This window comes from Zingiber officinale, chromosome 9A, assembly GCF_018446385.1.
Source record: "Zingiber officinale cultivar Zhangliang chromosome 9A, Zo_v1.1, whole genome shotgun sequence".
Classification (NCBI taxonomy): domain Eukaryota; kingdom Viridiplantae; phylum Streptophyta; class Magnoliopsida; order Zingiberales; family Zingiberaceae; genus Zingiber; species Zingiber officinale.
Window position 1 is genome coordinate 115,838,393 of NC_056002.1, and position 24,809 is coordinate 115,863,201.

Sequence of the window (24,809 nt, forward strand, 5' to 3'; positions counted from 1 at the left end):
AATATACTAAATTGTTTGGCTGCGTCAAAGTCTCTAAAAATCACATTTTACTTAACATGTTATGTGTTGTTCGTTGGATCAGGTGTCTTCGCTCCTCCAATGTTTTGTAGTTCTTAGCTAATCCATTCATTTCAAGTCCATCTCTTTGATAATATTTGTCATTATTTCAAGAAAACTCTTCTCATAAATGGAAGACAGTATATATGGAACGGCAGTGCAATAAAAGATTCTAGTAAAATAACAAAGGGTGATGCGTGGAGTGCAACACAACCCCGTTGAAAAGTTTAAAATTTGAACTTGGAATGCCTGAAAAACTAGAGCATCTTCTACGACAACAAAGGGACATGCAGTTCTGGAATACAAAAAGGACGCGAGGAAGGGCAAACTCATTGAATCAAGGGCGTTGATTCTGCCAAGTCAACTCATTGTAGATTTACTGGAAATCTGGTTTCTCTGGGTAAGTGCAGCCTGGCCTCTGGATAATGACATTTGCAGCGTAGCACCCGCCTCTTACACAATCATCGATGCTTTTTTCTTGAACTAATTGAGACAAGAATCCTCCAACAAACGCATCGCCTTCACAATTAACGTCCATATATTAGAACAAAAGTAACCATGTATTAATTGAGAATTGAGTGGTCAAGCGAACAACCAAACAAGTGCTTTTAAAATCCAGTCTAGAAGGGCCCTGTTATTTCCTGGTTTTTTCAGTTAAAATGGTCAAAATCTAGTTCAACCAGGTGTGCTCTCGATTGTTAGAAGATCAGTTTTGCCTCCGATTCCTAGTCTAGTTGAATTTGATAGCCAAGGCAGGGTTTCCAACACTTAGGTAAACAAACACAGTAAGCAGCAGAATTATGACACCCGGCTTTCATCCTGCAGCAATAAATACTTGGAAACAAATCTATTTTTACCATTTCCCCGAGATGTGCATTTTAAGAACACAGTGTTGTGATACATAGAATAACGCAGAAAATACTGAAACCCTAGGCATTCAGAAGTGATCACTATAATCTGATTTTAAGAATATAATATTTTCCTATGCGATAAACCAGATACCAGAGTTTGCAAATAATCAAGAAACAGTGAGAATTTAAACAACGAGAAATTATTACCTGCACCATTGGTATCGACTAGTTTCTCCTTTGGTAATAGGATGACAGGGAACGACCTCACCTATGAGGAATTGAATGAAAGAAATCAATGAAAGTTTACTTACATCAAGATTAGCATATAGCGACTAAGGAATTAAAAAGACCATATCACATTCTCAATCGTATTTAACTTGCATATGCAACAAATTTAGCTGATATGCCTCTCTTATTTATTTTTCAGAGTTCATCTATACGACTATGAGAAACCAGAGTTTTCTATATCTCTCTTATTTTTTTTCAGAACTCCAAGTTACACAAACCAAACAGAAATTTTGACAACACAATCCCAAGCAACTAAAACAGTTGAATCTTTGAAGAAGTGACAATAATATATCAAGTTGAACCAGAAAAAACAGAATCAGTTTTGAAGGTGGGCAAACAGTCTCAAGACGTACTAGATGGCAGTTCGAAAAGACCAAGCTCCATGGGCACAAACTAAATGACAGTTGGAAAAGACCAAGCTCCATGGGCACACAGTTAAACAAAAGTTATGGAGTTCTATGTAAGGACTGATGGAATATATCTGATACAGCAAAAAAAATCACAATAGACTAATGCAGGAAATAACAAAACATTAAACAAAATTGGGAAGTTTGCGAAAGGCACATTATTTAATTGAAACTACATCAATCAACCTTTAATTATTTTCCAATCAATATTTACTTTTACCACCTCTCTTGCCTGACACAAGACAACTCATCATATGGAGCTGCTTCAATGCTTTTCAACAGCTACTAGTATTAACTAATCATGGAATCTGAAATTAGACCAGTGTTTGAGTCCTTGAAATTATAAAATGTTATCAACTCCTCCAAAGGCAAACATGTCTCTCATGATGGTCTCCCCAAGGTCTAGAAAATAACTATCAACCAATCACTACTACATTGTAGCATTTCTATCTCTTCATTATAAGTCTTGCCAAGGTCTAGCAAAGAACTAGTTACTACCGTTGCTAGTGCAAGAACTTATATGCCAAATACTCTTCAGGTCATATTTTTATCTACACAGTAGTTTGTACTTTTTGTAGAACTGAAAGAACAATAGAAAATATCCAGCTCTGAGATGCTGCAGTTGGAACTAGGGACTTAGCTAGTTTACTGAGAAATTTTTTATTCTTTGATAGGCAAATGAACCATCATAATTAAAGTTAGGGTCATAGAAAATGGAAACGTCAATAGACTTGAATCTGAAAATCTCTGTACTCAATAAGTCATAGGATATTGATCAAATAACCAATCATACACTATATATATTTATTTAAATATATACACAGGTAAATTTCTTTCATTGTAGCTTCTCTTTTGTAATAAACCTCTATAAATTTTACTTTGCAATATCTGGAGAAAATGCTCTATGTCATAAACAACACAAATTTAGTGATTAGCATTTTTGTACCTATTGCATTGGGAATAATGTTTGACTAGATTAGATGCTATGCTTTGTGAGCTACACTCATAAGAAAAAACAGTGTTACCTTCCCATCTTCAGCAACAACTACTGGATCACAACCTTGAGTGATAACCGTAGTTCTTTTGTGTGTTCCTGATGCCTTTGGCAACGCCGAGATCTTTAAAGCAATCTCTTCAACATTCTCAGTCTGCATCACAATCAGGTTCAGCAAGGACAACACAAGCTAGCGAAAGTAGAATGAAAGATTCATACCGCCCAACCATGAACTTTTGCAAAGATCCTTGCTTCGGTTTCATTTCCAAACACATAATCCACATATCTGCAGGTGTAGTAAGTCATATTGTAAGTATCCATGAAAACTCCCAAGTAATATTTTAAAAAATAATAATAATAAAAACCTAGTAGGGTTAATTACAGAAGTCAGATAAACTATAAACATATTTCTGCTTGCTGCAACCACAAGCAATTTAAGTGTTTAAACTGTGTACATGCATCAAATTCTGGAACAGAAAAAAAAAACATTTTTGTCAGAAAGATTATTTATTTTTTCTTCATCTTTCTTCCTCCAACCCTCTCTCCTCTCCTCTCCCCTTCCCCTCTTTCTTCATCACATTCCCTTCATTCTCTCTCTTTCCCCCCTCTGTTTCTCGCAAGGGCACCACCATTGGCAGCAGCAATAACACCACTATTGATCACCTCTTCCTCCTTGCTCTTTCTCTCCTCTACCTTCTCTCCTTATGCTCCCTCTCTGGCCCTTTTCTTCTTCCTCATTTCTTTCTTCATCTTCTGATTCTCCCTCAATTTTTCCTTCCTCCCCTTTTCTCTCCTCCCTATTTCTCTCTAAGGAAATGCTGCCTGCAGCAGCATAGATAGGAACAATCAAGGACAGAAGAAAAGGCAAATTTTCAAAAGAATAATTAAAAAAAAATAGTAAAAGCATGGCAACTGACAATCCCAATTAGCTTTCCATCTGCTATCATCAAGAAAATTACAAATGCATGTAGCTGAAACACTTACATCATGTAAGCCTATAAGGTATAACTGATCAAAGTTAAAAGACAGATAAGGCTTATGACAGCTTATTTACGTAATTAACTCTAAATTTTATTGAACTTCCAAAGGGAATATGTTTGAAAAGAGAAATTAGAAGAATAACAAATAATATTCATAATGCAACTGGAACACTCACGGCAAGGCCTGTTCTTGAGCATCTCGGAAGAATTCACAAATGAAAGGAGCAGAAAGGTTCATTGAAAACACCTATTGACAAAGATAGAATCACTTGAAAACAAAAAATCATTTCAGGAAACACTAGGAATGTAACACAGGAAGAAACAAATTACCTTATTTTGGGCAGCAGCATGTTCAGCTACAAGTTGAATAGAATCAGGAGACACCGTGAGGAAAAAACCAGCAATGTAAATGTACTTGGCCTTTTCAACTGAAATAAGTATACAGAAGTTAATACATATCACAAAAACAAACTAGAAACTAGCAATTTCTAGTCTTCATAAGCAGTCAATGAAAGGATCTTTTAATATTTGGTTCAACTATGTCTGGAATCTAATTTATACTATAAGTCTTCTTGAACTAAACCACTCAAGTTTGCTAACAACAGTGAAATTCTAGAAAGCAATAATCTCCAGTTCCAAAATTGGGGAAATTAATCTCCAGCTTCAAAGAATAGCGTAGATAAACTTTAAGTAACCGGAGGATGGGTAAATTAAATCTTCTAACTAGAAGAAAATAAAAAAAGTTGGGGAACAGCATTTGTTTGAATACAAATATACCCAGACAAGTTCACGAGCATAGACAACTGAGGATGGCTGGATTAGAGTTTCAAGAATGAAGTTCTAAGGCAAGGATAAGCGATGAGTTAAGCTTGAAAAAAATGACAATGACAGAGGATAGCATTGGGAATAACGTTTACAAGAAGCCAAGGAAAGGGTTAAGGGAACAGCACACAAAACTATTATCCCTCCTAAAACAAGAATCAGCAATTTTCATTAGATATATTTAAAATTAGCATCCATGAAAACATGACAGTAAGGCATAGCCAGGAGAAATTTACCCAGAGCCCAGTTCTCTGGTCTCTTTAGGTGTTCAATTTTGTAGCAATTCGCTGCAGACAAATTAGCAACTAGGGACCTGTTTATCAAACATAAAGTTGGCTTCAAAAAGATACATTCACATGACAAGTTATAAAAGAACTTCCAAGATGGTCATGTGCCCTACAAAAATCAGCATGATGTTACAAGGCTCAAGAATTAAAACATCTGCAGAAAAATTCAGTATGGAAGAAAAAATATATAATTTTTACAAATTAAATAGGAACTCATCCACAGACATCAAATTATGAGCTAATATTCCTCCCTTCATATTACAAGGCATAAATGTCTAGAATTACCAATTAATATGACAGGAACATCGTCCATACAAAATCTCATTTGCCCTTATTCCAATTCCACAACAATTATTTTATATTGCTTGGACATGAATCAACCAATAAATATATCTACACGAATAAGAATGTAATAGTAAGAAGATGAACAGAAAATAAGCACAAAGAGAAATCACTTGCCCCAACTGAGAGAGGAACTCAAACTTAATCACTTGATCTGGTTGAACCATATGGCCAAAACCGCACAATTTCATGATAGACTAATGAAACAATGTATCAGCAAAACAAATTTACCACTATCACTTCCAAATCCAATGTGGGGCTAAACTGGAGAGTTGAAAAAAACACCCAGAACTCAAAAGTTTGTACATTCCCTTACCTCCCAAGAAAACCATAAAAAAAATGAAATCACAAAGGGGCCCAGCTAATGTAGCCTCCTGATAATATAACTGGACACCTTTATAAAAAATACAAGGCAATTCCAAACCTAGCGCTTGAGCTTATATTATATAATGTAGTCTGAATTTCTAATAACGCTTGATGTGAATACTATCCATGTTTCAACTATTAGATTTGAATAAAATTTAGAATATGTTATTTTCAGTTCTTATTAAGTTAACCAAACCAATACCACAGCATTGTCTTCTGTAAATCTCTATATATCAGAAATAACTGTGTTAAATATAATTGTCTCTGTATAGCCTTATAGTTTCAACTCTAGCTGATATGAGAAATATAACTATCTAATTTCATACTAAACTTATTTTCTATCATCTGAGAGCGGTGCTTAATCAAAGTAACTAACTATAAATTTTCTACAAATCCCTAAGGCTCTCTATATTTCTTCTGTGTGCTTATATCGGAAAATTGGTACAACAGTTAGAACTCAAGTTGTACGCATAAACTTCAAATTATATGAGAATTCTGCGAATCCTACAGCTAGAAATGATAAAACATATATGGTATAACGAAGAGGTTTGTTTTAAACATGAGACTCAATATGAAGGAAGAATCAGAATTCACCTTTCACCACCAACAACACAGACAGCACATGTACCAGTTGGAGCAGTTTCATCCTCATAATAGTGAACCTAATAAATGAAGCCAAGAGAATATCTAGTAGAGAACCATATATAAGAATGATAAAATAGCAAGCAAAATAAGCAACCAAGGATAGACTTACATTAACACCTGCAGCATTTGAATTTTTCTTCATTTCCTCTCCAAATTTGTCCTTCCCAATGCATCCCATGTAGCTTGTTGCACCAGGAATTTGTAGCATCCACTATATACCATGCAGCAGTGGCACTGTTAGCATTCACGATATTCTTCAATGAACAAATATGATACAATAATACCTACCTGAGCAACCCGGATTGAATTTTGAGTCGCCCCTGAAAAGATAAATTAGCAAGGATGAGAATAGTATGCAAAAGCCTCTAGCATTATTAACATCTAATGAAATGCATTACCTCCAGCAATGTATTCAACATTAGATTTTGCAGCTAACTCATCATACCTGGTCCAATTAAGGAAAATTAAAAATCTTGGTTCATCAAATGGATGGTAAAGAAAATAAATGAAACATCAATTATCATGGGTTGATAGAAGTGCATGGTAACAAAAGGAAAGACAATAATTGCTAGTATGACATTATACAAACGGTAAGAAAAAGAAATTTGGCATTCAACTTGTGTTCTAGGCAACAATAAAAGGAACCAAATAATCCGCAGAAGGTCAAGCCATTGCCAAGAACATACTTGAACAATCATATTAAGAGAAACCTACATGGGCAGATGCTTTTCCTCCGCCAGAATTGCATTATTTATCTTGATGTCATATCTGAAAGAACAAAACATACAAACAGGTAAGTCTTCTCATCAAATATATCCGTGCAATCAAGTGGCAGAGATACAAGCTAAAGAAAAGGGCAACTGGTTCAAATCTTGTTTATCCACCAACAAGGCTACGAAGCCATTTAACTACAGTGATTGTAAAAACAAAATGTTTAAATTCTACAAGCTAACATCCGCTTAGCTCCAGAAAAAAAAATAGCTTAGAGCTGTAAGGTAACAATTAGATCTGGCTGCGACATTAAGACTGAGTCCTAAGATATCAACAGACGTCTCTCAGTTACTAAAGAATAATATATGAAAAGTTTCAGAATATAATGATCATAATCTTCCATCAGAAAGGTGCATCAAGATCATGGTGACTGTGTTAAGGGCAACAACTAATTCAAAAACCAGCCATAACGGCAATAACTAATTCAAAAACAAGTTCTAGATCAAAATCAATAAACTCTCAGGGAAAAAGGAGTGAAAGATCCACGTCTATTTCATATGGTTTTAAACAAGCGATGTTAGGAGCTACCAGATCTGTGTTCCCAACAAAACTAACAAATCAAAATCAAAATGCAATAGATTCTACTACCGTCGAATCACATTATCGGAGCAAAAGTGAACCACGATACCAGATTGCAGAAAGGAACCAATCAAATCGAAAAAATTATTTTCATAGATCAATCCTATTAGTTCACAACACAAACGCGCCAAAGACTACTAGATGTTTTCATTGAAACAGAAAAAAGATCCGCGCACGTTCAAATTCACGAGATCCCCGACGAAAAGCTACGATCCACAGAAAAGATCCAGCAAAGAAGAGACACAGAATCACCTGCTAAGAAACTCTTCGTCGACGACAGCGGAGATGTCGAGGAGGGGATTCCCCATGCCGAGGAGCACACCTTCGGAGGCCATTACTCTCGGAGAACCCGACGCTAGCGGAACAGATCTACGAGACACGAGACGGAAATGAAAGCGAGTATGCGAGGGTTCAGGGCTACCGCGGCCAGTGATTCTTATAGACGAACCGGAAAGACGGAGGATCGCGAATCGCGATCGCTGAGATCGGATCCGACGGCGCTCCTGCTCGCGAGAGGTTGTTGGTAGGTGGCCGATCCGCTCCCGTCGCGATCTCGCCTCATTTACGATCGCATATTCTGGGCCAGGGTTTGGTTGGCGGTAGGTGAGGCGACCTATACGCCGCTCGATCTCAGTCCACAATTTGAGCCCGAATCCTGTCCATCCATCTTCTCGGCCGTTTGGCGTACAGGCACTCAGAGAAAGTAAATCACGGTGAACCCCGGTGAATGGGAGGGATGAGTTATTCCAGGGCCCTATTAGCCCCGAGATTCAACCTCTTAATCTCATATATTAAACTACCCGTAAACACAAGGACTCAAAATGTTATTATTACCTCAGCTAAGCCTGTAAACATAAGCGCTCAAAATGTTGTTATTATTGTTGTTATTATTTTATTTTGAAACAGAAAATTAAAATTTGAAGATTCACACCACCCCAAAATATATAAATCAAAGACATACTATATAAAGAGCAGGTGCACACGAAAGTTTCCATCAATACAACCCCAAGAAGAGTATTGTTCACAACCTTAACTTCCATTGCAAGAGATGGTTCCAGCGATTAAAATTCGTGACCTCCAAGTCACAAGACAATAATGTATCGGATTTAAAGTCATAATGTTGAATTGTCATGTAAAGGATAGGAAGTTATAGAGTCAATAATCCAAACAAACTACAGCTCACAATCATTCAACCACAAGCCTTGGCCCCCAATAATACATCAGCTTAGACAAGGGTACTACATTGAACAGAATTTGGAGCAACCCAAAAAAGTACTGCTGGTGCTAAGAATGCCGAATCGAAGTTTTATCTAATTGAATCTGCTGAACTAATTCCAATCAGTATGTCCGCAGGTTCCTTACAAAGAGGGTTCTAATCCGATTTCACCTACAGCAAACGAAACGGCTTATAAATGGCAAACAAAGATACATCGTCAATTAGTAATGAATTAGTGAAATACCGCAGGAGAAGGAGAACGAGATAGACTTTGGCTCTTGTTCCGACTAAGCTTAACTGGGCTTTTGCTTCCAGGTTTGCCATTAGCAGGCTGTGGATATACAGTTCGGTTGAAATAATGTAAACATGAAGATGAATAATAATGTAATTCCAACTTACAGAATTAACTGGAGATCTGGATCGCGATCGAGATCTGCAAAAAATAAATCCATAAAAAGTACTTAATACTCATACTGCAGCCTTAACAACTGATCAAAAATCCTGAGAACCTCTTGTGTCGGATTACTAATTACAATCAAAAAACAGAACAAACAAGCTTAAACTTTAAGGAATTAATTCTCATAAAAATATAGAGATGCCAGCAACAAAATACCAGAAGCCTGTGCACAGAACAATAATCCAAAAAACTAGGAAATCATTTGTTTTGTACCAAGGAAAGCTATATCCAGAATCTTGATTGCAGCTTATAGTATTGAGAAAATGGAGGGACAAAAGTTGTTCCTAGCACTTGTCCAATGAGGGCCAAATCCATTTAGCTTATTGAGTAATCCAGCTTGCTATTGCAACCATTCCTCTCTGCCCCCAAAGAGGCCCACTTATCAGAAAAGGTCATTATTGGTAGCTGGTAAAGATCAAGATGTTCTGCAGGTTTCATAAACTGATCGTCTATGAAACAGCATACCTTACAACAATGAAACAGTTGCAACCATTTGCACCCAATCCAATCCAGATCCTATTATCCGATCCAGAGATCCCTGCTTAGGCCCAAATCTATAAAACAAACAAATTAACTTTCAAATTGCGATGATCTAGCTGGGCAGCAATCACTGACATAACAACTGACATGGAAAAGTGACAAAAGTTACAATCTGATATCGACTCTCATCATTAAGCATCCATTTAAACAAGTCCTTCAAAGTAGAAATAAACCACGTACAAAATAGACCTTCTACAAAGAACATGCAGTGTCAGTACAATTGAAGGCCTGCCCATCTTGTCTTACCTTTACAGAGTTCCATCATGACTGATACTAAAGATTATTGCCACAAGAACAAAGAACAAACAAATCATGACCAGCCAATAATACTTTTTCAACCAAAGGAGAGAACAAAAGAACAAATACTTTATGCTGGAATCAATGAGCAAAGAAAATCAATATTTAAGGTACTCAATAGGAAATAAACATGAAGACAAGTAAAGCTCATTCAACAAGCTAAAATGTAAGAACATGACTACAGCACTTTTCATCCATCTATCTATCTATCTATATATATAGAGAATCCACCACATGGTATCTCATATTGTTGTCAACTAAAGTTTTTAGATTGATAGCTAATAATATTATGACAAGTGTATTTTTTAAGCCACCTCTACATACATGAACAAATTAAAATATGACATGTGTCATTTATAAGAAGAGGTAAAAGTTTCTAAACGTACCACGAATTTATTAATAACATTAGCTAAAAGTATAAAATTTAATAATATAGTTGATATATGAATTCTTTCTCCACATTTACTGTTTTGGCACAAGTGCAAATTAATAGCACGTCTTTTATTTAATTACATACAGTAATGCTCTTTAATTTATTTATTTCCATTTATTTAATTACAAGTCATGTTCTTTTATCTAATTCCATGAAGAGCAATGCATCTTCAATTTATGTTATTATTGCTCCTCCAAATTAATTTGATAAGATCTCCATTTTCAATTTACCTTATTAGTGCACCTTGAAGTTTGATGAAATTCTCCTACATGGCGGCAAATTATAAATAGAATTATTTGTATTCTCTCTCTCTCTCTCTCTATATATATATATATACTTAAAAGAATGTGCAAAGAGGTGTCCTATTTATTGCCACATAAAATGTTAGCTTCTTTATGACTAAACAATCTTATTTAGCCAAGTGTATTAATCTAATGCCAATTGTATTTTTTTAAAAATCTTCTCATTATATCTAGACAAATGTGAATAATCTACAGGCTTCCACAGCAAATCCTCCTTTTATCCTCCACATTCTGTGATGCATGGAAGAAATTACAGAGGTAGTGGCCAAGAAGCTGTTAGAAAGAAAAAATAAAAAAAAAATTTAAAATACTTACATATATATAATAAAATAAAAACCTTTACTATGCAAAAGCATATAGATGTTACTATGTGAGTTAATAAATATGAGTTGTATCTATATTATACTTTCTTATTTTATAATGTTGTAGAGCAACCTGCTCTACACCTCAGCCATACTAAATTTTATTATCAATTATGTAAAATATATTCTCTGATGATGTTCAATTAATTGTAGGTTTGATTTGATCATTCAGAATAATATTTTAACGAGCATTCTTAATATTAATTATTTTATTATTTAATAATAGTTTATTTCATTAAAATAAAATTTATATAATATTTTTTTAATAAATTACTACGAATATTTTTTTTATTTAACCATTACTATTATTACTTTTTAGCACAACTCCACAATTATTCAGTATATGATTTATTTTTTATATTTTAAAATAATCATGTATTAGTAAAAAATGACTATATTTTCTTAAATAGATAATTTTTAATTCAATATGCATTATTAATTTTTTCTGAATAAATTTTTTGTAATTTTTTTAAAAAATATTTATTTTGTTAAGCATTTTAATAAAGTTCAATTAATTAGTTGCAAGTAAGGATGCTAGAAACCCACCTCATTTCTATTGCAGGTAAGGATATATAAACAATGGAAGGTGGAAAATTTTTTCCATTCACTAATTAAAATTTGCTTTAGTGATTTTAGTACAGTATTGCATTTGTCGAAAAGTCACAAGATTATATTGATAAAGGCTTGGTTGTTATTGTCATATATGGTGTAGTTCAATATGCTCCCACATAACTGGTACCCAAAAACAAATATACACATGCAAACACTACGCTGGACTGTAAACATGGTTCACATTGTCTAGACCAACTGAAGAAAAACTAAGGATGTGCTTGGTTGTGGGGAAGTATTAAGCACAGACCAAATAGCTTATAGCCAATATTTAAGGGGAACAATTATAGTATTTTAGGGAGTTTATACAAATCCAATTAATGCATAAATGCACAAAAGATGAATTTAAAATCCTAGATCAACAAAACTCAACTTAGTTAATTATCTTGCACAGTAAGCTAATAGACTGTTATTTCAGTAGTGTCATCTTAGCAAATTATGTATTTTTCAATTGTACCTTGATACAGAATGTCCTTTAGATGCTGAGTGAGAACGAGAAGATACAGATCTAGATCGAGATTTAGACAACGAACGGCGTGATGACTTTGCCCTTGGAGACTTGCTGCTCAACAATTTCATAGGAATTAATTCTGTCGCATTTTGGTTACAAGAGTCGCTATAATAAAGATAAAATAATATCAAACCTTCTGCTACGGCTACTTGCACTTTTTGAATATGAATGGCTACGACTTCGACTCCTAGATAAGCTTCTTTTGGAATCATACTCCTTCACCTATAAGTAAAGAAACGAAAGGTAAGAAAGGTGGCCTTGGACATGCCGCAGTGAAATGTGAGGTGAGTGCTGGAATGAGATACTCTTATATACGCCCGTGAAAATGCATTCCGAAACTCAGAGTCATCAAGCTTCTTGATCTGCAAGTAATGAGTATTTATTTGGATGATTGGTCAAATCTTATTTTTAAAAATACATTGTCTAGAAAGATCATCAAAAACCTATTCCTTGAAAACAATTGAATGTTTGTATTTATGAACAAGGTCAAAAACGCTTTGAGTGAGCTATCTTACAAAAATTAGTAATTAACTTAGCACAGAAACATACTGCATATTTCATATCGTCGTAGTTTGTATAATCTACAATACCAACAGTACCTGCAAAGGTATTCTTGCATAAATAAATGTTATAAAAAATTGACAATTTGTTTGCATTAAGGATATACAACAAAATACACTAAACTTTATAACAAGCCAACTGTAAGTAGAGTTTAACCATTCAAGATAAAAAAATTTAATCTTAAAACTGGCCAAACATGAAATAAGATGAGAACAATTGCTAAAATCATGATGAAAACGATTACCAATTTGTGAAAGTGGCAGAGGTTTGCAAAATGATCAAAGTATCATAAAGTCATCACACCAAAGATGAACCGACCCAATGTGTGGAAGTGGCAGAGGTTTGTAAAATGACCAAAGTATCATTAAGTCATTGCAGGAATGATCCAACCAAAACAAACACAAAAAGAACCTCCAACTCTATTGCTCAAACTTGCCTTTCCTCTCCCCTATACCTGTGTTGACACGGGACAAATACGAAAAAAAACAAATCTGACGAGGGGGGCTCAACCTGTAGATCATGTCAGATAGGAGACTTGTATAGCAAGCGATATTGTGTGGACAGGAAAAGGAACAAAGTGATTCAGGTTGAGGATAGGGATTAGGGTAAATTAGGTAACTAAACTTTAAATATAACTTATATAACTTAAATTAGGCTATATAACTTATAACTTATATTATAGGTTATAACTTATATTATAGTTCACTAAGAAATTGTCAAATTAATTTATTAACAAATTATATCAATATATTTAGTTAATCTATTTATTTAAGCTATATTATTGTTATGTTCGTGTCATTTGTGCCATATATTTGGACTCTTTTCTAAGAGTCCATATGTACCTATTTTGGGAAAATTGTGTTTGTATACTTGGACTGAGTCTAAGTAATATAGCTTTAAGAAACTAAGTACAAACTGTAATTACCCACACAGTAAAAATCATGATAGATTATGATACAAAACACTAACTGAGCCTATATTAATAACATCCTACTTTACTTAAATAGAACTGTATTGAAGATGTATTGAAAAGAATCTTACTAATAGTAGTTTATCAAATTCAAAGACAAAAAACATGGGGTGAAGTAAATAATTAACATGCACTAGATTCAAAAGAAACATTTGATTGTAAAAGACACAAATTAAATATTAGCTGGCTCAATATCTAAGAATTGGTTGAAAACCAGAAACCAATAATATGAAGTACAGCATAACGCAAGCCTACAGAAAATTATAAAATAAGTATTACAACTCATGTAACTGGTGATTGGTTAGGTTCCAATTCAATTTTGAAGGAACCATAGGGTAGTGTCATCTTAAGATGATCACTTAGGTGATAATTCTATTTCAGAGGAACCATGGTGAGTATTTAGGTCAGCAAGTGATCAGTTAGGTGCTTGGCCAAGATTCGACATCGCGGATAGACTACCCAAAGGGTAAGTTAGATTTAAAAACGAAAAACCTTTCCATTAAAACAAAACATTAGTTACCACAAACCAATATGCAACTATTTCTTGATTTTGCAAAACTAATTTAATTGACATACTGTATATTCAGTTCAATGTGCGTAAGAAATTATTGCAATTATTATATTTAAGAAACTGTTAGAATTTAGAAAGCAAGTGGAAAAATAATAAAAACCAAGAAAAGTTTCCTCTCTTTCCTATGCCACAAAAGAATTCAATCCTGTGAAACTAACATCCGGGCTAAACCATCATAAGTATAATATCTGAGCAAATTAACTCGAAGTAACCTAGACATGGATGATTATGCTTTCATGAATAAAGTGATAAAATATGAACCTATAATAAGAGATTTATGTCTGGATGTAAGTTAAGATTCAGTCTGTTTTGATGTTGATCATGGCAGAATTAACTTTTGTCTGAGGATGAATCATATCTTGATTCTAAAATAGACAAACTTACAAGCAAATAGACTGAGAGATATGGTACATATAATTTGCATAGGGATCGCAGTGCAAATCATTCCACAATCCAAGGTCTTGGGCATAAATAATCAGATAAATGAAGAGAAACAGCATTTCAACTAGAGATGAAGTCATGCCCTTGATAGTTCCCAAATCATCAGTCTCCAGCATAAATAATCAAAGATATAATATGAAAGCCAAAGAAGAGATTGTGAATTAAAATAAAATTATCAGTAAAACTATTAAGTCTCTGGAACCTAATATCAAAAACCAGTTTTCTCAGTTGCTGATAGTATTGTTTTTTCCTTATGAAATTAGAACAAGATGCCAAAGGCTAATGAGGGAATATATCTCATGCAGCACCATTGCCCATAAAGAGCAGACTGGTGCACGAAGCTCCCGCCAATACAGGGTCCCAAGGAGGGTGTATTGTGTGCTGCTTTACCCAGGGGTTGTTTCCATGACTCGAACCCGTGACTTCTAGGTCACACGGCAGCATCAATGCCCATCCAACATATACAATTCAGATGGTAAGCAAAAATCAAGGTAGCAAACAATTTAAAAATAACACTACTGAGAAAATAAAGAAAAAAATGGTGCTAGTAAAATAAAGGAGGGGGAGCTCACCACCACCATCACGAAAAACTTCAGAAAAGCAGACATCACCAGCTCGGCGCATATGGTCCTAAAGAAGTTCACAAATTTAATTCTCTAGATTTTATTCTGAACTGTGCAAATTAGCAATCAGATCGTGAATAAACCTTCAAGTCTTGCCATGATGCCGAGGAGGGTAAACCAGTGACCATAACTACATAGAACCATGATAAAGGAAACCCATAACCAAAGTTAACTATTAATCAATAGTGTAACCATGCAGAATCATGTAGATACCCACCACGATACTCTGTGCGCCTGGAAACACCGCCACGTCGACCTGCACTACTGTGGCTACTGTGCTTATCAAGCGATGAAGATTGGCCCCTTCCACCATGAGCAAGTTCCACCTGACCACAAATAATGGCATGAGATCATAATCCAGTAGAATGAAAACAACAGTTTTTTTTGTCAATATGCCCACCCGTAATCTTTGACCATCAAATTTATATCCATCACGGCCACGAATAGCATCTTCAGCATCACGAGGATCTTCAAACTACAAGAATTAATATTAGGAGAATAAGCTAGTAGCTAACTCAAGAGTCAAGATGAATCTAATTACTTTATTATGATTAAACATTCCAATTATATGATTATAGTAACACTGACAATGAAATATAAAATGCAAGGGGATTGCAAACACCACTGGCTATTTTTCAGAAAAGGTCCTTCTCTGGCAATAACAAAAGAAGGGTCTTACCTCAACAAATGCATACCCTGGAGGCCTTGGAGGAATCTTTAGATCAACATCAATGATCGTGCCATACTGCACAAAATCATACCGAAGATCAAACAAAAGATTGAAGGTAAAAAAGATAAAATGATAAACATTAATGATCCTTTCACTTAATTATAGAGCTATAACATTTTATCTTAGTCTGCAAGCATAAAGATTAGGATACTACAATGTGTTACTTAGAATTTTATTTGAAAAAAAATAGAAAAAAAAAAGAATAATAATTCAACCTGTACTAATATGAATAGATTACTTAAATTTTGAAAAAAAAAAAAGGAAAAGAAGCATACATTAACCACCAAATGAATTCAGGAGAAAAATATTACAAGATGATGGCAACTAACAGATGCATGTGATTGCATCTCCAAATACGAAGATAGCCATCAGTAAAGAATGCATGAATTTGAATAACATGAACACATGTTCAAAAATATAGACTTATATTTGTTGGCAAAACCAGCCAGTACGATACTTCATTGACTAAAAATTGCAAATAGTACATCACCAAATGCCCATCATACCATTCCCAGACTCCGAGACTGAAAATGAAGAACGTCTCAGTATAACAAGATTCTACCATCTACAAGACTTCTTAACATTTTTTCTATTATTGTAAACAGATATGCTTGGCTGTAAGATGAGATCAAACAATAAAAGAAAAGAAAAGAAAGAAATATATTTCCTCCTTTAAGTACTTCTTAGACAAAAACAAATGCAGCTTTTAAAGTTGCTCGAGGCAAAAGAGAGTTCCATTAGAAATAAATAAATAATATGAGAGTCATTAGGCCTAGCGAACCTTGCAGAACAGATCTTCCACCTCTCTTTCACGAATGTCGCCAGGGAGATTGCCAACATAGATCGTTCGACTGTATCGCTTACTCATGATTCCTTCAAAGACGATCAACAGCAATCAAAGAGGGAAAGGCATCAATAAAAATCCACCAAATTCACAGCAATCGATCGGCAAAAAAAAAAATCCCCTTTTTTTCCTTTTTCTTACTCTAGATACTTACGAAAAAAAATAAACACGAAACAAAATGAAGGCAACCCTAGATCGCCTTTTGGAAGATAGAGAAACCAACAATGGAACTATATTGTAACAGAAGACAAATCTACGAAGATACAGACGAATCGCGAGGGAAGGTTACCTTGGCGAGGGTAAAGACGGCTCGGTTTCAGCCACCGATGTCCAGGGTTTTCTTTTCTGGCGTTGGGTTGGATTAGAGACCTAGAAATTTAGGTATCCAGTGCCCGCGGGCCAAGCGTAGCACGGTTCAGTCAGCCCGTGTTTAACCATCGCGCATGGCAGGACATGCCACCCTGCGTTGCGATCTGTGACATCACATCTTCTTGTCTGGTGTCATAGTAATTCAAATCTTCTGTCATCAATTTTTTTTTTTTTTTTACTCCCGTGTTTTTTATCGATCGGACGGATCAAATTACATTTCAAAATATCATGACATCCTTAAGATGTGTACAATATCCTCATGATATGTAAGGTATCTTTAAGATATAATATGATCCGTCCGATCGACAAGGGAACATTGAGACAAAGAAATTTAGGGACAGAAGATTTGAACTCGTGTCCTAGGCTCAAACTTGATTCACTCATGCTCGTGTGGATCCGGGCTCAGGCTTGCTGACATTGTAGGTGTTTGTCGTCTACTCTCCCCCCGTGAATGAAGATGAAGAAAAGACGAATAAGAGGGCTAAATTTAAAAGGTGGACCCTAAATTACTTATTTTTCAATTAAAGTATATCTAGTTTAAAGTAAATAGGGTATTACATTATACACCTCCAGTGGGCGGCCCCAAGGCACCGGAGTACAGTGGGCATCTGAATTACTTCCAGATGTCTTGTATGTACTTAGACGTTCACGTGAAACACCTAACAAATTCGATACGTAAAGTAAACTATATGAAATACTCTTAAATCAATTTTAAAATTGAGATGATAGTTGTTGACTATTATTCTATAAAAGATGGAATTCATCATTCTAGCACTCCTTCTCATGATTATCTTACATTACTGGGAGGAATCAGTACCGAGCATGCTTTATATGGGAGAGTATTTTTACGACTTTATCAAAATTCGACTTTGCTCAATTATGTAAATCTATCACATGGTTGCCAACTCGATTACGCCCTAGACAAAACAATAGTAGTTGGCTATTAGTTTCTATAACTTATAGCAGTTGGCTCCACGTTCTCTAAAAGAGGGTAAATCACAGGGGACGTTTGACCTAGCACAATAATTGTTTGCATGGGGAGTCAAATACCAAACGAGACATTTTACATCCGTTGATAATTGACCCCAAGTCTTATTAAAACAACCACTCATAGAGGTATCAACTGTGTCAACCCGTGAGGGCTGATTTTACTTATTGAGAAGTGATAACCTAGTTAAAATAATATTTTAATAAACAAAACAAACTAAGAGAATTTTATAATACTTATTATATTTCAAATAAATATTATTTTATCATGATTGACTATGTAAAAATTAACAGGTAGTTGTTATAATATGTAACAATTAGTTATTAGTTTTTACAACGATATCATTATCTTACATTGATTTTATTTATTAGAGAGTGATAGTCTAGTTAAAATAAATATTTTACATGAGTAAAACAAAATAACAAAACTCTATGACATCCATTACATTTCAAATAAACATTATATAATCACGATTGACGGTATAGAAGCTAGCAGATACTATTACAATATGTAGCAGTGTTGTAACAGCTAGTTATTAGCTTCTATAACAGTATCATTATCTTATGTTGATTTTATTTATTGTAGAGTGATAGTCTGTTAAAATAATATTTTCAATGAGTAAAACAAACTACGAGAACTACATAACTATTGGATTGAGATGCACGTGAGAAAGAGGGTGAATCATGTGATTTTAAAACCTATTTTTTTTAGTTTTATAAAATAAGTACACAGCAGAAAAACATGAAACGAAAACAAGTAAAAAGGCACACATTCGATTTTACTTGATTCGGAGCCTTCGGCGACTCCTACTCCAAGCCCAGATCCCACGGACATATCAATGGATAATCCACTAAATACCTCTTCTGGAACCATCGGAAGAGGGGATCGAGTACAATAAAAAAATCGAAAAAGTGTAACACGCTATATTTTTCTTTAAGCAACAATTTAAGTACAATATTAAAGTTCATTACCCAACACCTTCATAGATGATCAAATCAGACTCGGTGTTTGACGACTCCTCAATAGTGGTCGGGTGCAACAGCGTCATAGTAGAGCAGCAACAAGAAGTCGGAGCACTTGGAATGTTAAAATAAACACGTAGAAGCTTGTAAATCAGTTGTGTGTGATGGCTTCGTCGAAATGCTCTTTTATTAAGCGTTGAAGACGCCTTCAATCCATAAAGTCTTATCCTGAACAGTCCACCTCTTATCGTCGATGAAGTTTGATTTTATCCGACCAAAGGTGCCTTCCAAGCTCCCAAAGATGTCTTCCATAAACAGTACTCAAGGTGTCTTCTAATGGCTTGAAGATGCCTTGGGTTCTATTCACCCCGAGGTATTTTGTGTCTTTTTACCTTGTAAAATGTGTTAGTCCAACACAAACAAAATATATCTTGTAAGACAAAGTTATCACAATAAAAATGAGCAGTTTAATAATTAGATCTTGTCTCCCAAAAACTATGATCTCGTCAGTGTCTTAATTAGGTTTTTGAAATAGACCTAAATTAGACTGACGCCTATTGTCCCCTCAATTGGGATGCATTCTCACTGAGTCACTCTCCTATAGTGACTTACCTCCACTTACCAAATGTCAAGTAATCTCCTTGAAGTTCAATCTACCGGAATCACACATCCAAACTTCACTAATCGAGAATGGAACATCCTGATCTCCTACCGGAATCGCACATCCGGACTTCAACCTATTGTGAATCGAATATCTCGACCCCCTACCAAAATTCCACATCTGGACTTCCTGCCTGGTGTCTAGTCCACTTAACCCATCAAGTTAGTCAACCCTGTGCACTCGGTAACAAGGTTAGATTAACAACATATTTAACTTTAATCCACTTGGCATTCATCAAAACTCAAATTTGATCATTGGTGCCAACTACACTAACAATAATGGCTATTACATTTCAAAGAAATATTATCTGATCATGATCGACTATGTAGTATTGGTGTAATAGTCCTTGGGTGAAGATTGACCAGTTTGACTAAGCTCGAGTTAGCTCAAGCTAAAATTTCAATATTTGACAATATGTGAAAAAAAATCAAGTAAATCAAGGAAAGATCGAAGACTTGACTAGGAAAAATCCTAATTGGAGGTTAGGCAAGTTAGAAATCTACCGAGTGACTAACCCTAGCTGTGATTAGCAAGATGAAAAGTCAAGTGGATCAAGGAGGATCGCACTTAGTGAACGAAAGTTCTAATTGGGCTAGGTAATGAAGATCTAGTTGGGAATTAGACAGTGGAAGTTCTAATGGGGTTAGGTAGTGAAGACCTGGTTGGAAACTAGGGGGGCGTTTGGTTAAATGATGGGAATGACTATGGGTATAGGTTTGATAGTAGGGTGGAATGGGAATAGGAATGGAAATGAAACCCATTAAGTTATATGGGTTTGGTTGATTCCCATAAATCTGGTAATCATTCCCAAAATGTGATTCCCAAACCCACAATCCAAACACTATCTTTTACTATCATTCCATCCCCTCATTCCTAAACCCATCAACCAAACACCCCCTAGGTAGTGGAAGTCTCAGCGGAGCTAAGTAGTGAAGACCTAGTTGAGAACTAGGCAGTAAAAGTCCCGGCGGAGATAGGCAATGAAGACCTAGTTAGGAACTAAGCAGTGGAGACCTAGTTGGGAACTAGGCAATGAAGACCTAGTTTGAACTAGACAATGGAAGTTCAACAGGCCTAAGCAGTGAAGACCTAGCTGGGAATTAGACAATGGAAGTTCTAGTGGGGCTAGGCAATAGAAGACCTAGTTGAGAACTAGGCAACGGAAGTACTAATGGGGCTAGGCAATGGAAAAGTTCAAGTGAGTTAAAGGTTAATCAAACATTGGTGATCGAAAATTCTAGCGGGACTAGGTAAGGGAAAGTCCAAGTGGGTTAAGAGTTGATCGGACATGGTGAAGAAGCCCTGACAGGTCAAGGGTAACTAAATGCTAGACAATGGGAAGTTCCAACAAGTCACGGATGGCTGTAGGGTTGAGCAAAAAACCCTAAACTTGAGATCAGAGCTTAAGTTTGGGCAATCGATCAGCTCAATTGATTAGGCAGAGTGCTTAATCGATTGGAGCAAGTCCTAGCTTTTACAAGAGCGTAGTTGTGCTCAGAATCAATTAGGCAATCGATTAAGCTCAGTTCCAATCAATTGGGAGTTGTTTTGTCACAAGAAGAGAAAGTTTGTCAATCAATTAAAGTAATTGTTATATTTGAGAGATGTTCTAAGGTAATCACTTTATGGTTTATACAGATTTATTGGATAAATAAAGATTAACTACTTAAGTGCACATTATCTATGTGTAGGATCGAAAGAGTGTGATGGAGTAGGGGGGGATGAATATCGCACTTTAAAAACTTTTCTTTTCGTGTTTTAAAGACAATCAGAATATGCAGCAGAAAGTAAAAAACTCGTTTGGTTACTTGGTTCAGAGCCTAGGTCGACTCCTACTCCAAGACCCGCAATCCTTGATCGCACCGTTGGGCAATTCACTAAAAATCTTCTTTCTGAAAACCTCGGAAAGAAGCAGTGCGTACAAGTAGATGAGTAAGATAGTAACAACCTACTATCTTACTTGAATTAAGTACAATGCAAGCAATATAAAATTATACCGACAATATATAAAAAGTTGAAGCTCGGTCGATAGTTCTTGAAGTAGTAGCTTGCTTATGAAGATGAGTAGTCGTAGCACGAACAACATCTTGCGCAGAGATGAACTTCAAACAGATTTCTTGCTGGTTGCTGAGCCTCGAACCTCGAGCTCTTTTATAAGATTTACCAACGTTCGGTCGATCGATCCACGGGTTCGGTCAACTGAACCCACTCCCTTCCTTCTTTGCTGAGATCTGATCCTCGACATTAATGATGTTTAATGATTTGGTTGATCGATCCCTTTATTCGGTCGACCGAACAGAGAAATTCCCTATTCGTCGAGATTCACACTTAATGTCCATTAAAATGTGATGATTTTTCGGTCAACCTATCCTCTGGTTCAGTCGATCGATCATCCTGACTTCCTTCTTTGCTTTGGCTTGATCTAATTTGTGCTGAGTCGTCAGGGTTTGGTCAACCGATCCTTTGGTTCGGTCGACCGATCAAGCTTAGATTGGAACATGCTCTGCTTTGGTCTAAACTGATCTCTGATCTGAGTCAAGCTGGTTTGGTCGACCGATCCCTGCGTTCGATCGACCGATCAGGCCAGATCTGTAAAACAATGTTAGACAATATAATCCTGCAAAATAAAGGTTAGCATAGTAATACTATATTTAATGCATGAAGAGTATTAGATAGTAGAACTGTCTTGATCTCAATTTGAAAACCTTCACAATTTCTTCAGTTAGATCAGCGACCTTAGGTTGTTCCTTTAGGAACACAACCTCACTGTCGCTCTTTCAGTTTCTTACCTCAACCTACCTACCAAACATGGTTCTCCAGACATGTTGGACTTTACGCTTAGCCTTGGATCGACTACCCACGAGTTTCCTCAATCTACGGTCCTCCAAACCTATCGAGCTTCTCTGCCAAGTGTCGAATCCTTTTGACCCACTTGGACTTTTCACCTGGGTTCCACGATCTACTAAGTTTTACTTGCCTAGCCTCCAACTAGAACTTTCTCGGTTGAGTAAACAACCTGCACACTCAGGTAACTTGTTAGATCTCAACAAGACTTAACTTGAACGTTTGATAACATCAAAACTCAGGTTCGATTCTGGTATGTCATGCACCAACAATCTCCCCTTTTTTGATGTTTGGAAACCCAGGTTCATAGTTAAGTTTATATATGCAAAAGTAAACAAGCATTTTTTACTTAACTCTCCCTCTGAGTTAAATAACTCCCCCTGATTTTACTATCTCTCCCCCTTTGACACACATCAAAAATTAGGGGAAACAAACAAACATTTTGAAAATATAGAGAATATTCTAAAATTGAAGAGAAATTTTTTTAAATTTTAAGACAAATTGTTGAAGAGTTAAAAAAATTTCTGAAGGGAAAGTTTGAAAAAGTTTTGAAAGGCAAACTTTTTTTAAAAAAATTGTAAAGCTAAGAAACATATAGGAAAAGCAAAATTTTGAAAAATTTTAAGAAAGGCACAAATATTTTGAAAGGCACAAATATTTTGAAAGACACAAATATCAAAAATAAGTACTAAGGATTTCATTTAGAAAAATCTAAGAAAAATTTGTAAGATAAACATTTTGAAAGGAAATTTTAAAAATGGTTTAAAGATAAGTAATTTTGAAAATTGAAAAATAAATTTGGAACTCCCCCTAAAATTGATCTCACCAAAAGTCTAAGCATGATATGAAAACTAAAAAAATAGTCCTTATGATAAAATATCCAACCTTTGTACAACACTAACTACCATAAGATAGAAGTTTTTATTCGGGTTGGTCAATTTGAGCGTTTAGATATAACTAGTTTGTTACTAGTTAGTTAACTCAAATTGATCGATATATGTTGTTTAAAGCCCATATTATAGCGATGTACTGACATAAGCATCTAAAATCTTAAGCTAAGTCCTAAGCATCTCACCCATTCTAAGTTTTACAAGCAAGGAATCCTATTATACTTGTGAGATGTTGGCTGCTAAAACTATAGGATCATGCAATTCTACGGGAAAGACCTAAACTACTCCAAAAAGATAAAATATTTTGAAATCAGTTTTAAAACAATTTTGAAAGGGGAAATTTTGAAAATAATTTTGAAAAACTACTAAGTAATAATTTTAAAAATATGTTAAGTGAAAAAGAAACCTATTCTATAAAACACATTTCTAATTGTCTTCTTAAGTTACTAAATTCAGTTTCAGGTAAAGGTTTGGTAAATAAGTCAGCTAGGTTAGATTTTGAGTCAATATAGTTAAGTTCAATATTTCCTTTAGCGACATGATCCCTAACGAAATAATGTTTAACTTCTATGTGTTTAGTTCTAGAGTGGTGTATTGGATTTTTAGTTAGATTTATAGAACTTATGTTATCAATATAGGTTTTTACATTTTTATAATCTAGATTAAAATCTTTTAAGCTATGGGACATCTATAGAAATTGAGCTACTCATTCGCCCATTGCTATGTATTCGGCTTCAGTAGTAGATAAGACAACACAATGCTACTTTCTACTAAACCAACTAACTAAAGAAGGTCCTAGTAGTTGACATCCTCCACTTGTACTCTTTCTATCTAACTTACATCTAGCATAATCTGAATCAGAATAGCCAACTAATTCAAAATGTGATGATCTAGGATACCACATTCCTACATTAATGGTTCCTTTTAGATATTTTATTATTCTTTTTACATATGATAGATGAGACTCTTTTGCGCATGTTTGATAGTGAGCACACATACTTACTACAAATAATATGTCAGGTCTGCTTATAGTTAAGTATAATACGCTACCTATCATGCTTCTATGATGTCTTAAGTCAACTAATTTACCATTTGGGTCACTATGTAGATTAATGTTACTAGCCATAGGTGTTTTTAGTTCTTTTGAGTTTTCCAAATCAAATTTTCTAAGTAGATCTTTTTTGTATTTAGTTTGATGCACATAGTTGCTTTCTTTAGTTTATTTAATTTGAAGTCCTA

General features: G+C 35.1%; 2 protein-coding genes across 5 annotated transcripts; both read right to left on the bottom strand.

The window, feature by feature from the left end:
- Positions 1 to 202: 202 nt before the first annotated feature.
- Positions 203 to 7,810, bottom strand: LOC122019782 (adenosine kinase 2). The gene is made up of 13 exons (XM_042577296.1): positions 7,642 to 7,810; positions 6,754 to 6,807; positions 6,438 to 6,484; positions 6,328 to 6,359; positions 6,149 to 6,250; positions 5,989 to 6,056; positions 4,636 to 4,712; positions 3,908 to 4,005; positions 3,754 to 3,824; positions 2,817 to 2,883; positions 2,629 to 2,751; positions 1,116 to 1,176; positions 203 to 576 (listed from the first exon to the last, which is right to left on the bottom strand). The coding sequence occupies exons 1-13, from the start codon at positions 7,722 to 7,724 to the stop codon at positions 434 to 436; spliced, it is 1,026 nt and encodes a 341-aa protein (XP_042433230.1). The 5' UTR covers positions 7,725 to 7,810; the 3' UTR covers positions 203 to 433.
- Positions 7,811 to 8,450: 640 nt separating this feature from the next.
- On the bottom strand, positions 8,451 to 17,265 carry LOC122019703 (serine/arginine-rich-splicing factor SR34-like). Of its 4 annotated transcripts, XR_006121991.1 has the most exons (15): positions 17,146 to 17,265; positions 16,794 to 16,885; positions 15,962 to 16,027; positions 15,683 to 15,757; positions 15,500 to 15,608; positions 15,366 to 15,412; positions 15,232 to 15,289; positions 12,666 to 12,715; positions 12,422 to 12,478; positions 12,250 to 12,338; positions 12,063 to 12,167; positions 9,528 to 9,616; positions 9,276 to 9,421; positions 9,005 to 9,038; positions 8,850 to 8,936 (listed from the first exon to the last, which is right to left on the bottom strand). XR_006121991.1 is itself a non-coding variant. In XM_042577172.1 (14 exons), exons 2-14 carry the CDS (start codon positions 16,878 to 16,880, stop codon positions 8,762 to 8,764), a joined length of 879 nt encoding a protein of 292 aa, XP_042433106.1. In that variant the 5' UTR covers positions 16,881 to 16,885; positions 17,011 to 17,136; the 3' UTR covers positions 8,451 to 8,761. The 4 variants fall into 4 exon arrangements, 3 of the variants coding, with proteins under 3 accessions (XP_042433106.1, XP_042433105.1, XP_042433107.1); XM_042577172.1 differs by lacking the exons at positions 9,276 to 9,421; positions 9,528 to 9,616; positions 17,146 to 17,265 and adding exons at positions 8,451 to 8,776; positions 17,011 to 17,136; XM_042577171.1 differs by lacking the exons at positions 9,276 to 9,421; positions 9,528 to 9,616 and adding an exon at positions 8,488 to 8,776.
- Positions 17,266 to 24,809: the final 7,544 nt, after the last annotated feature.

What these genes read in the sequence shown, in the direction of transcription:
- LOC122019782 (XM_042577296.1), bottom strand. Translation starts at nt 7,724, where the DNA reads ATGGCCTCCGAAGGTGTGCTCCTCGGCATGGGGAATCCCCTCCTCGAC. An exon ending in ATGCTGCTGCCCAAAATAAG is followed by an intron (nt 3,825 to 3,907) that starts GTAATTTGTTTC and finishes CTTTGTCAATAG; the next exon opens with GTGTTTTCAATGAACCTTTC. An exon ending in TTGTTGCTGAAGATGGGAAG is followed by an intron (nt 1,177 to 2,628) that starts GTAACACTGTTT and finishes AATTCCTCATAG; the next exon opens with GTGAGGTCGTTCCCTGTCAT.
- LOC122019703 (XM_042577172.1), bottom strand. Translation starts at nt 16,880, where the DNA reads ATGAGTAAGCGATACAGTCGAACGATCTATGTTGGCAATCTCCCTGGC. An exon ending in ACGACGATATGAAATATGCA is followed by an intron (nt 12,479 to 12,665) that starts GTATGTTTCTGT and finishes CATTACTTGCAG; the next exon opens with ATCAAGAAGCTTGATGACTC. An exon ending in TTTCACGGGCGTATATAAGA is followed by an intron (nt 12,339 to 12,421) that starts GTATCTCATTCC and finishes CTTTACTTATAG; the next exon opens with GTGAAGGAGTATGATTCCAA.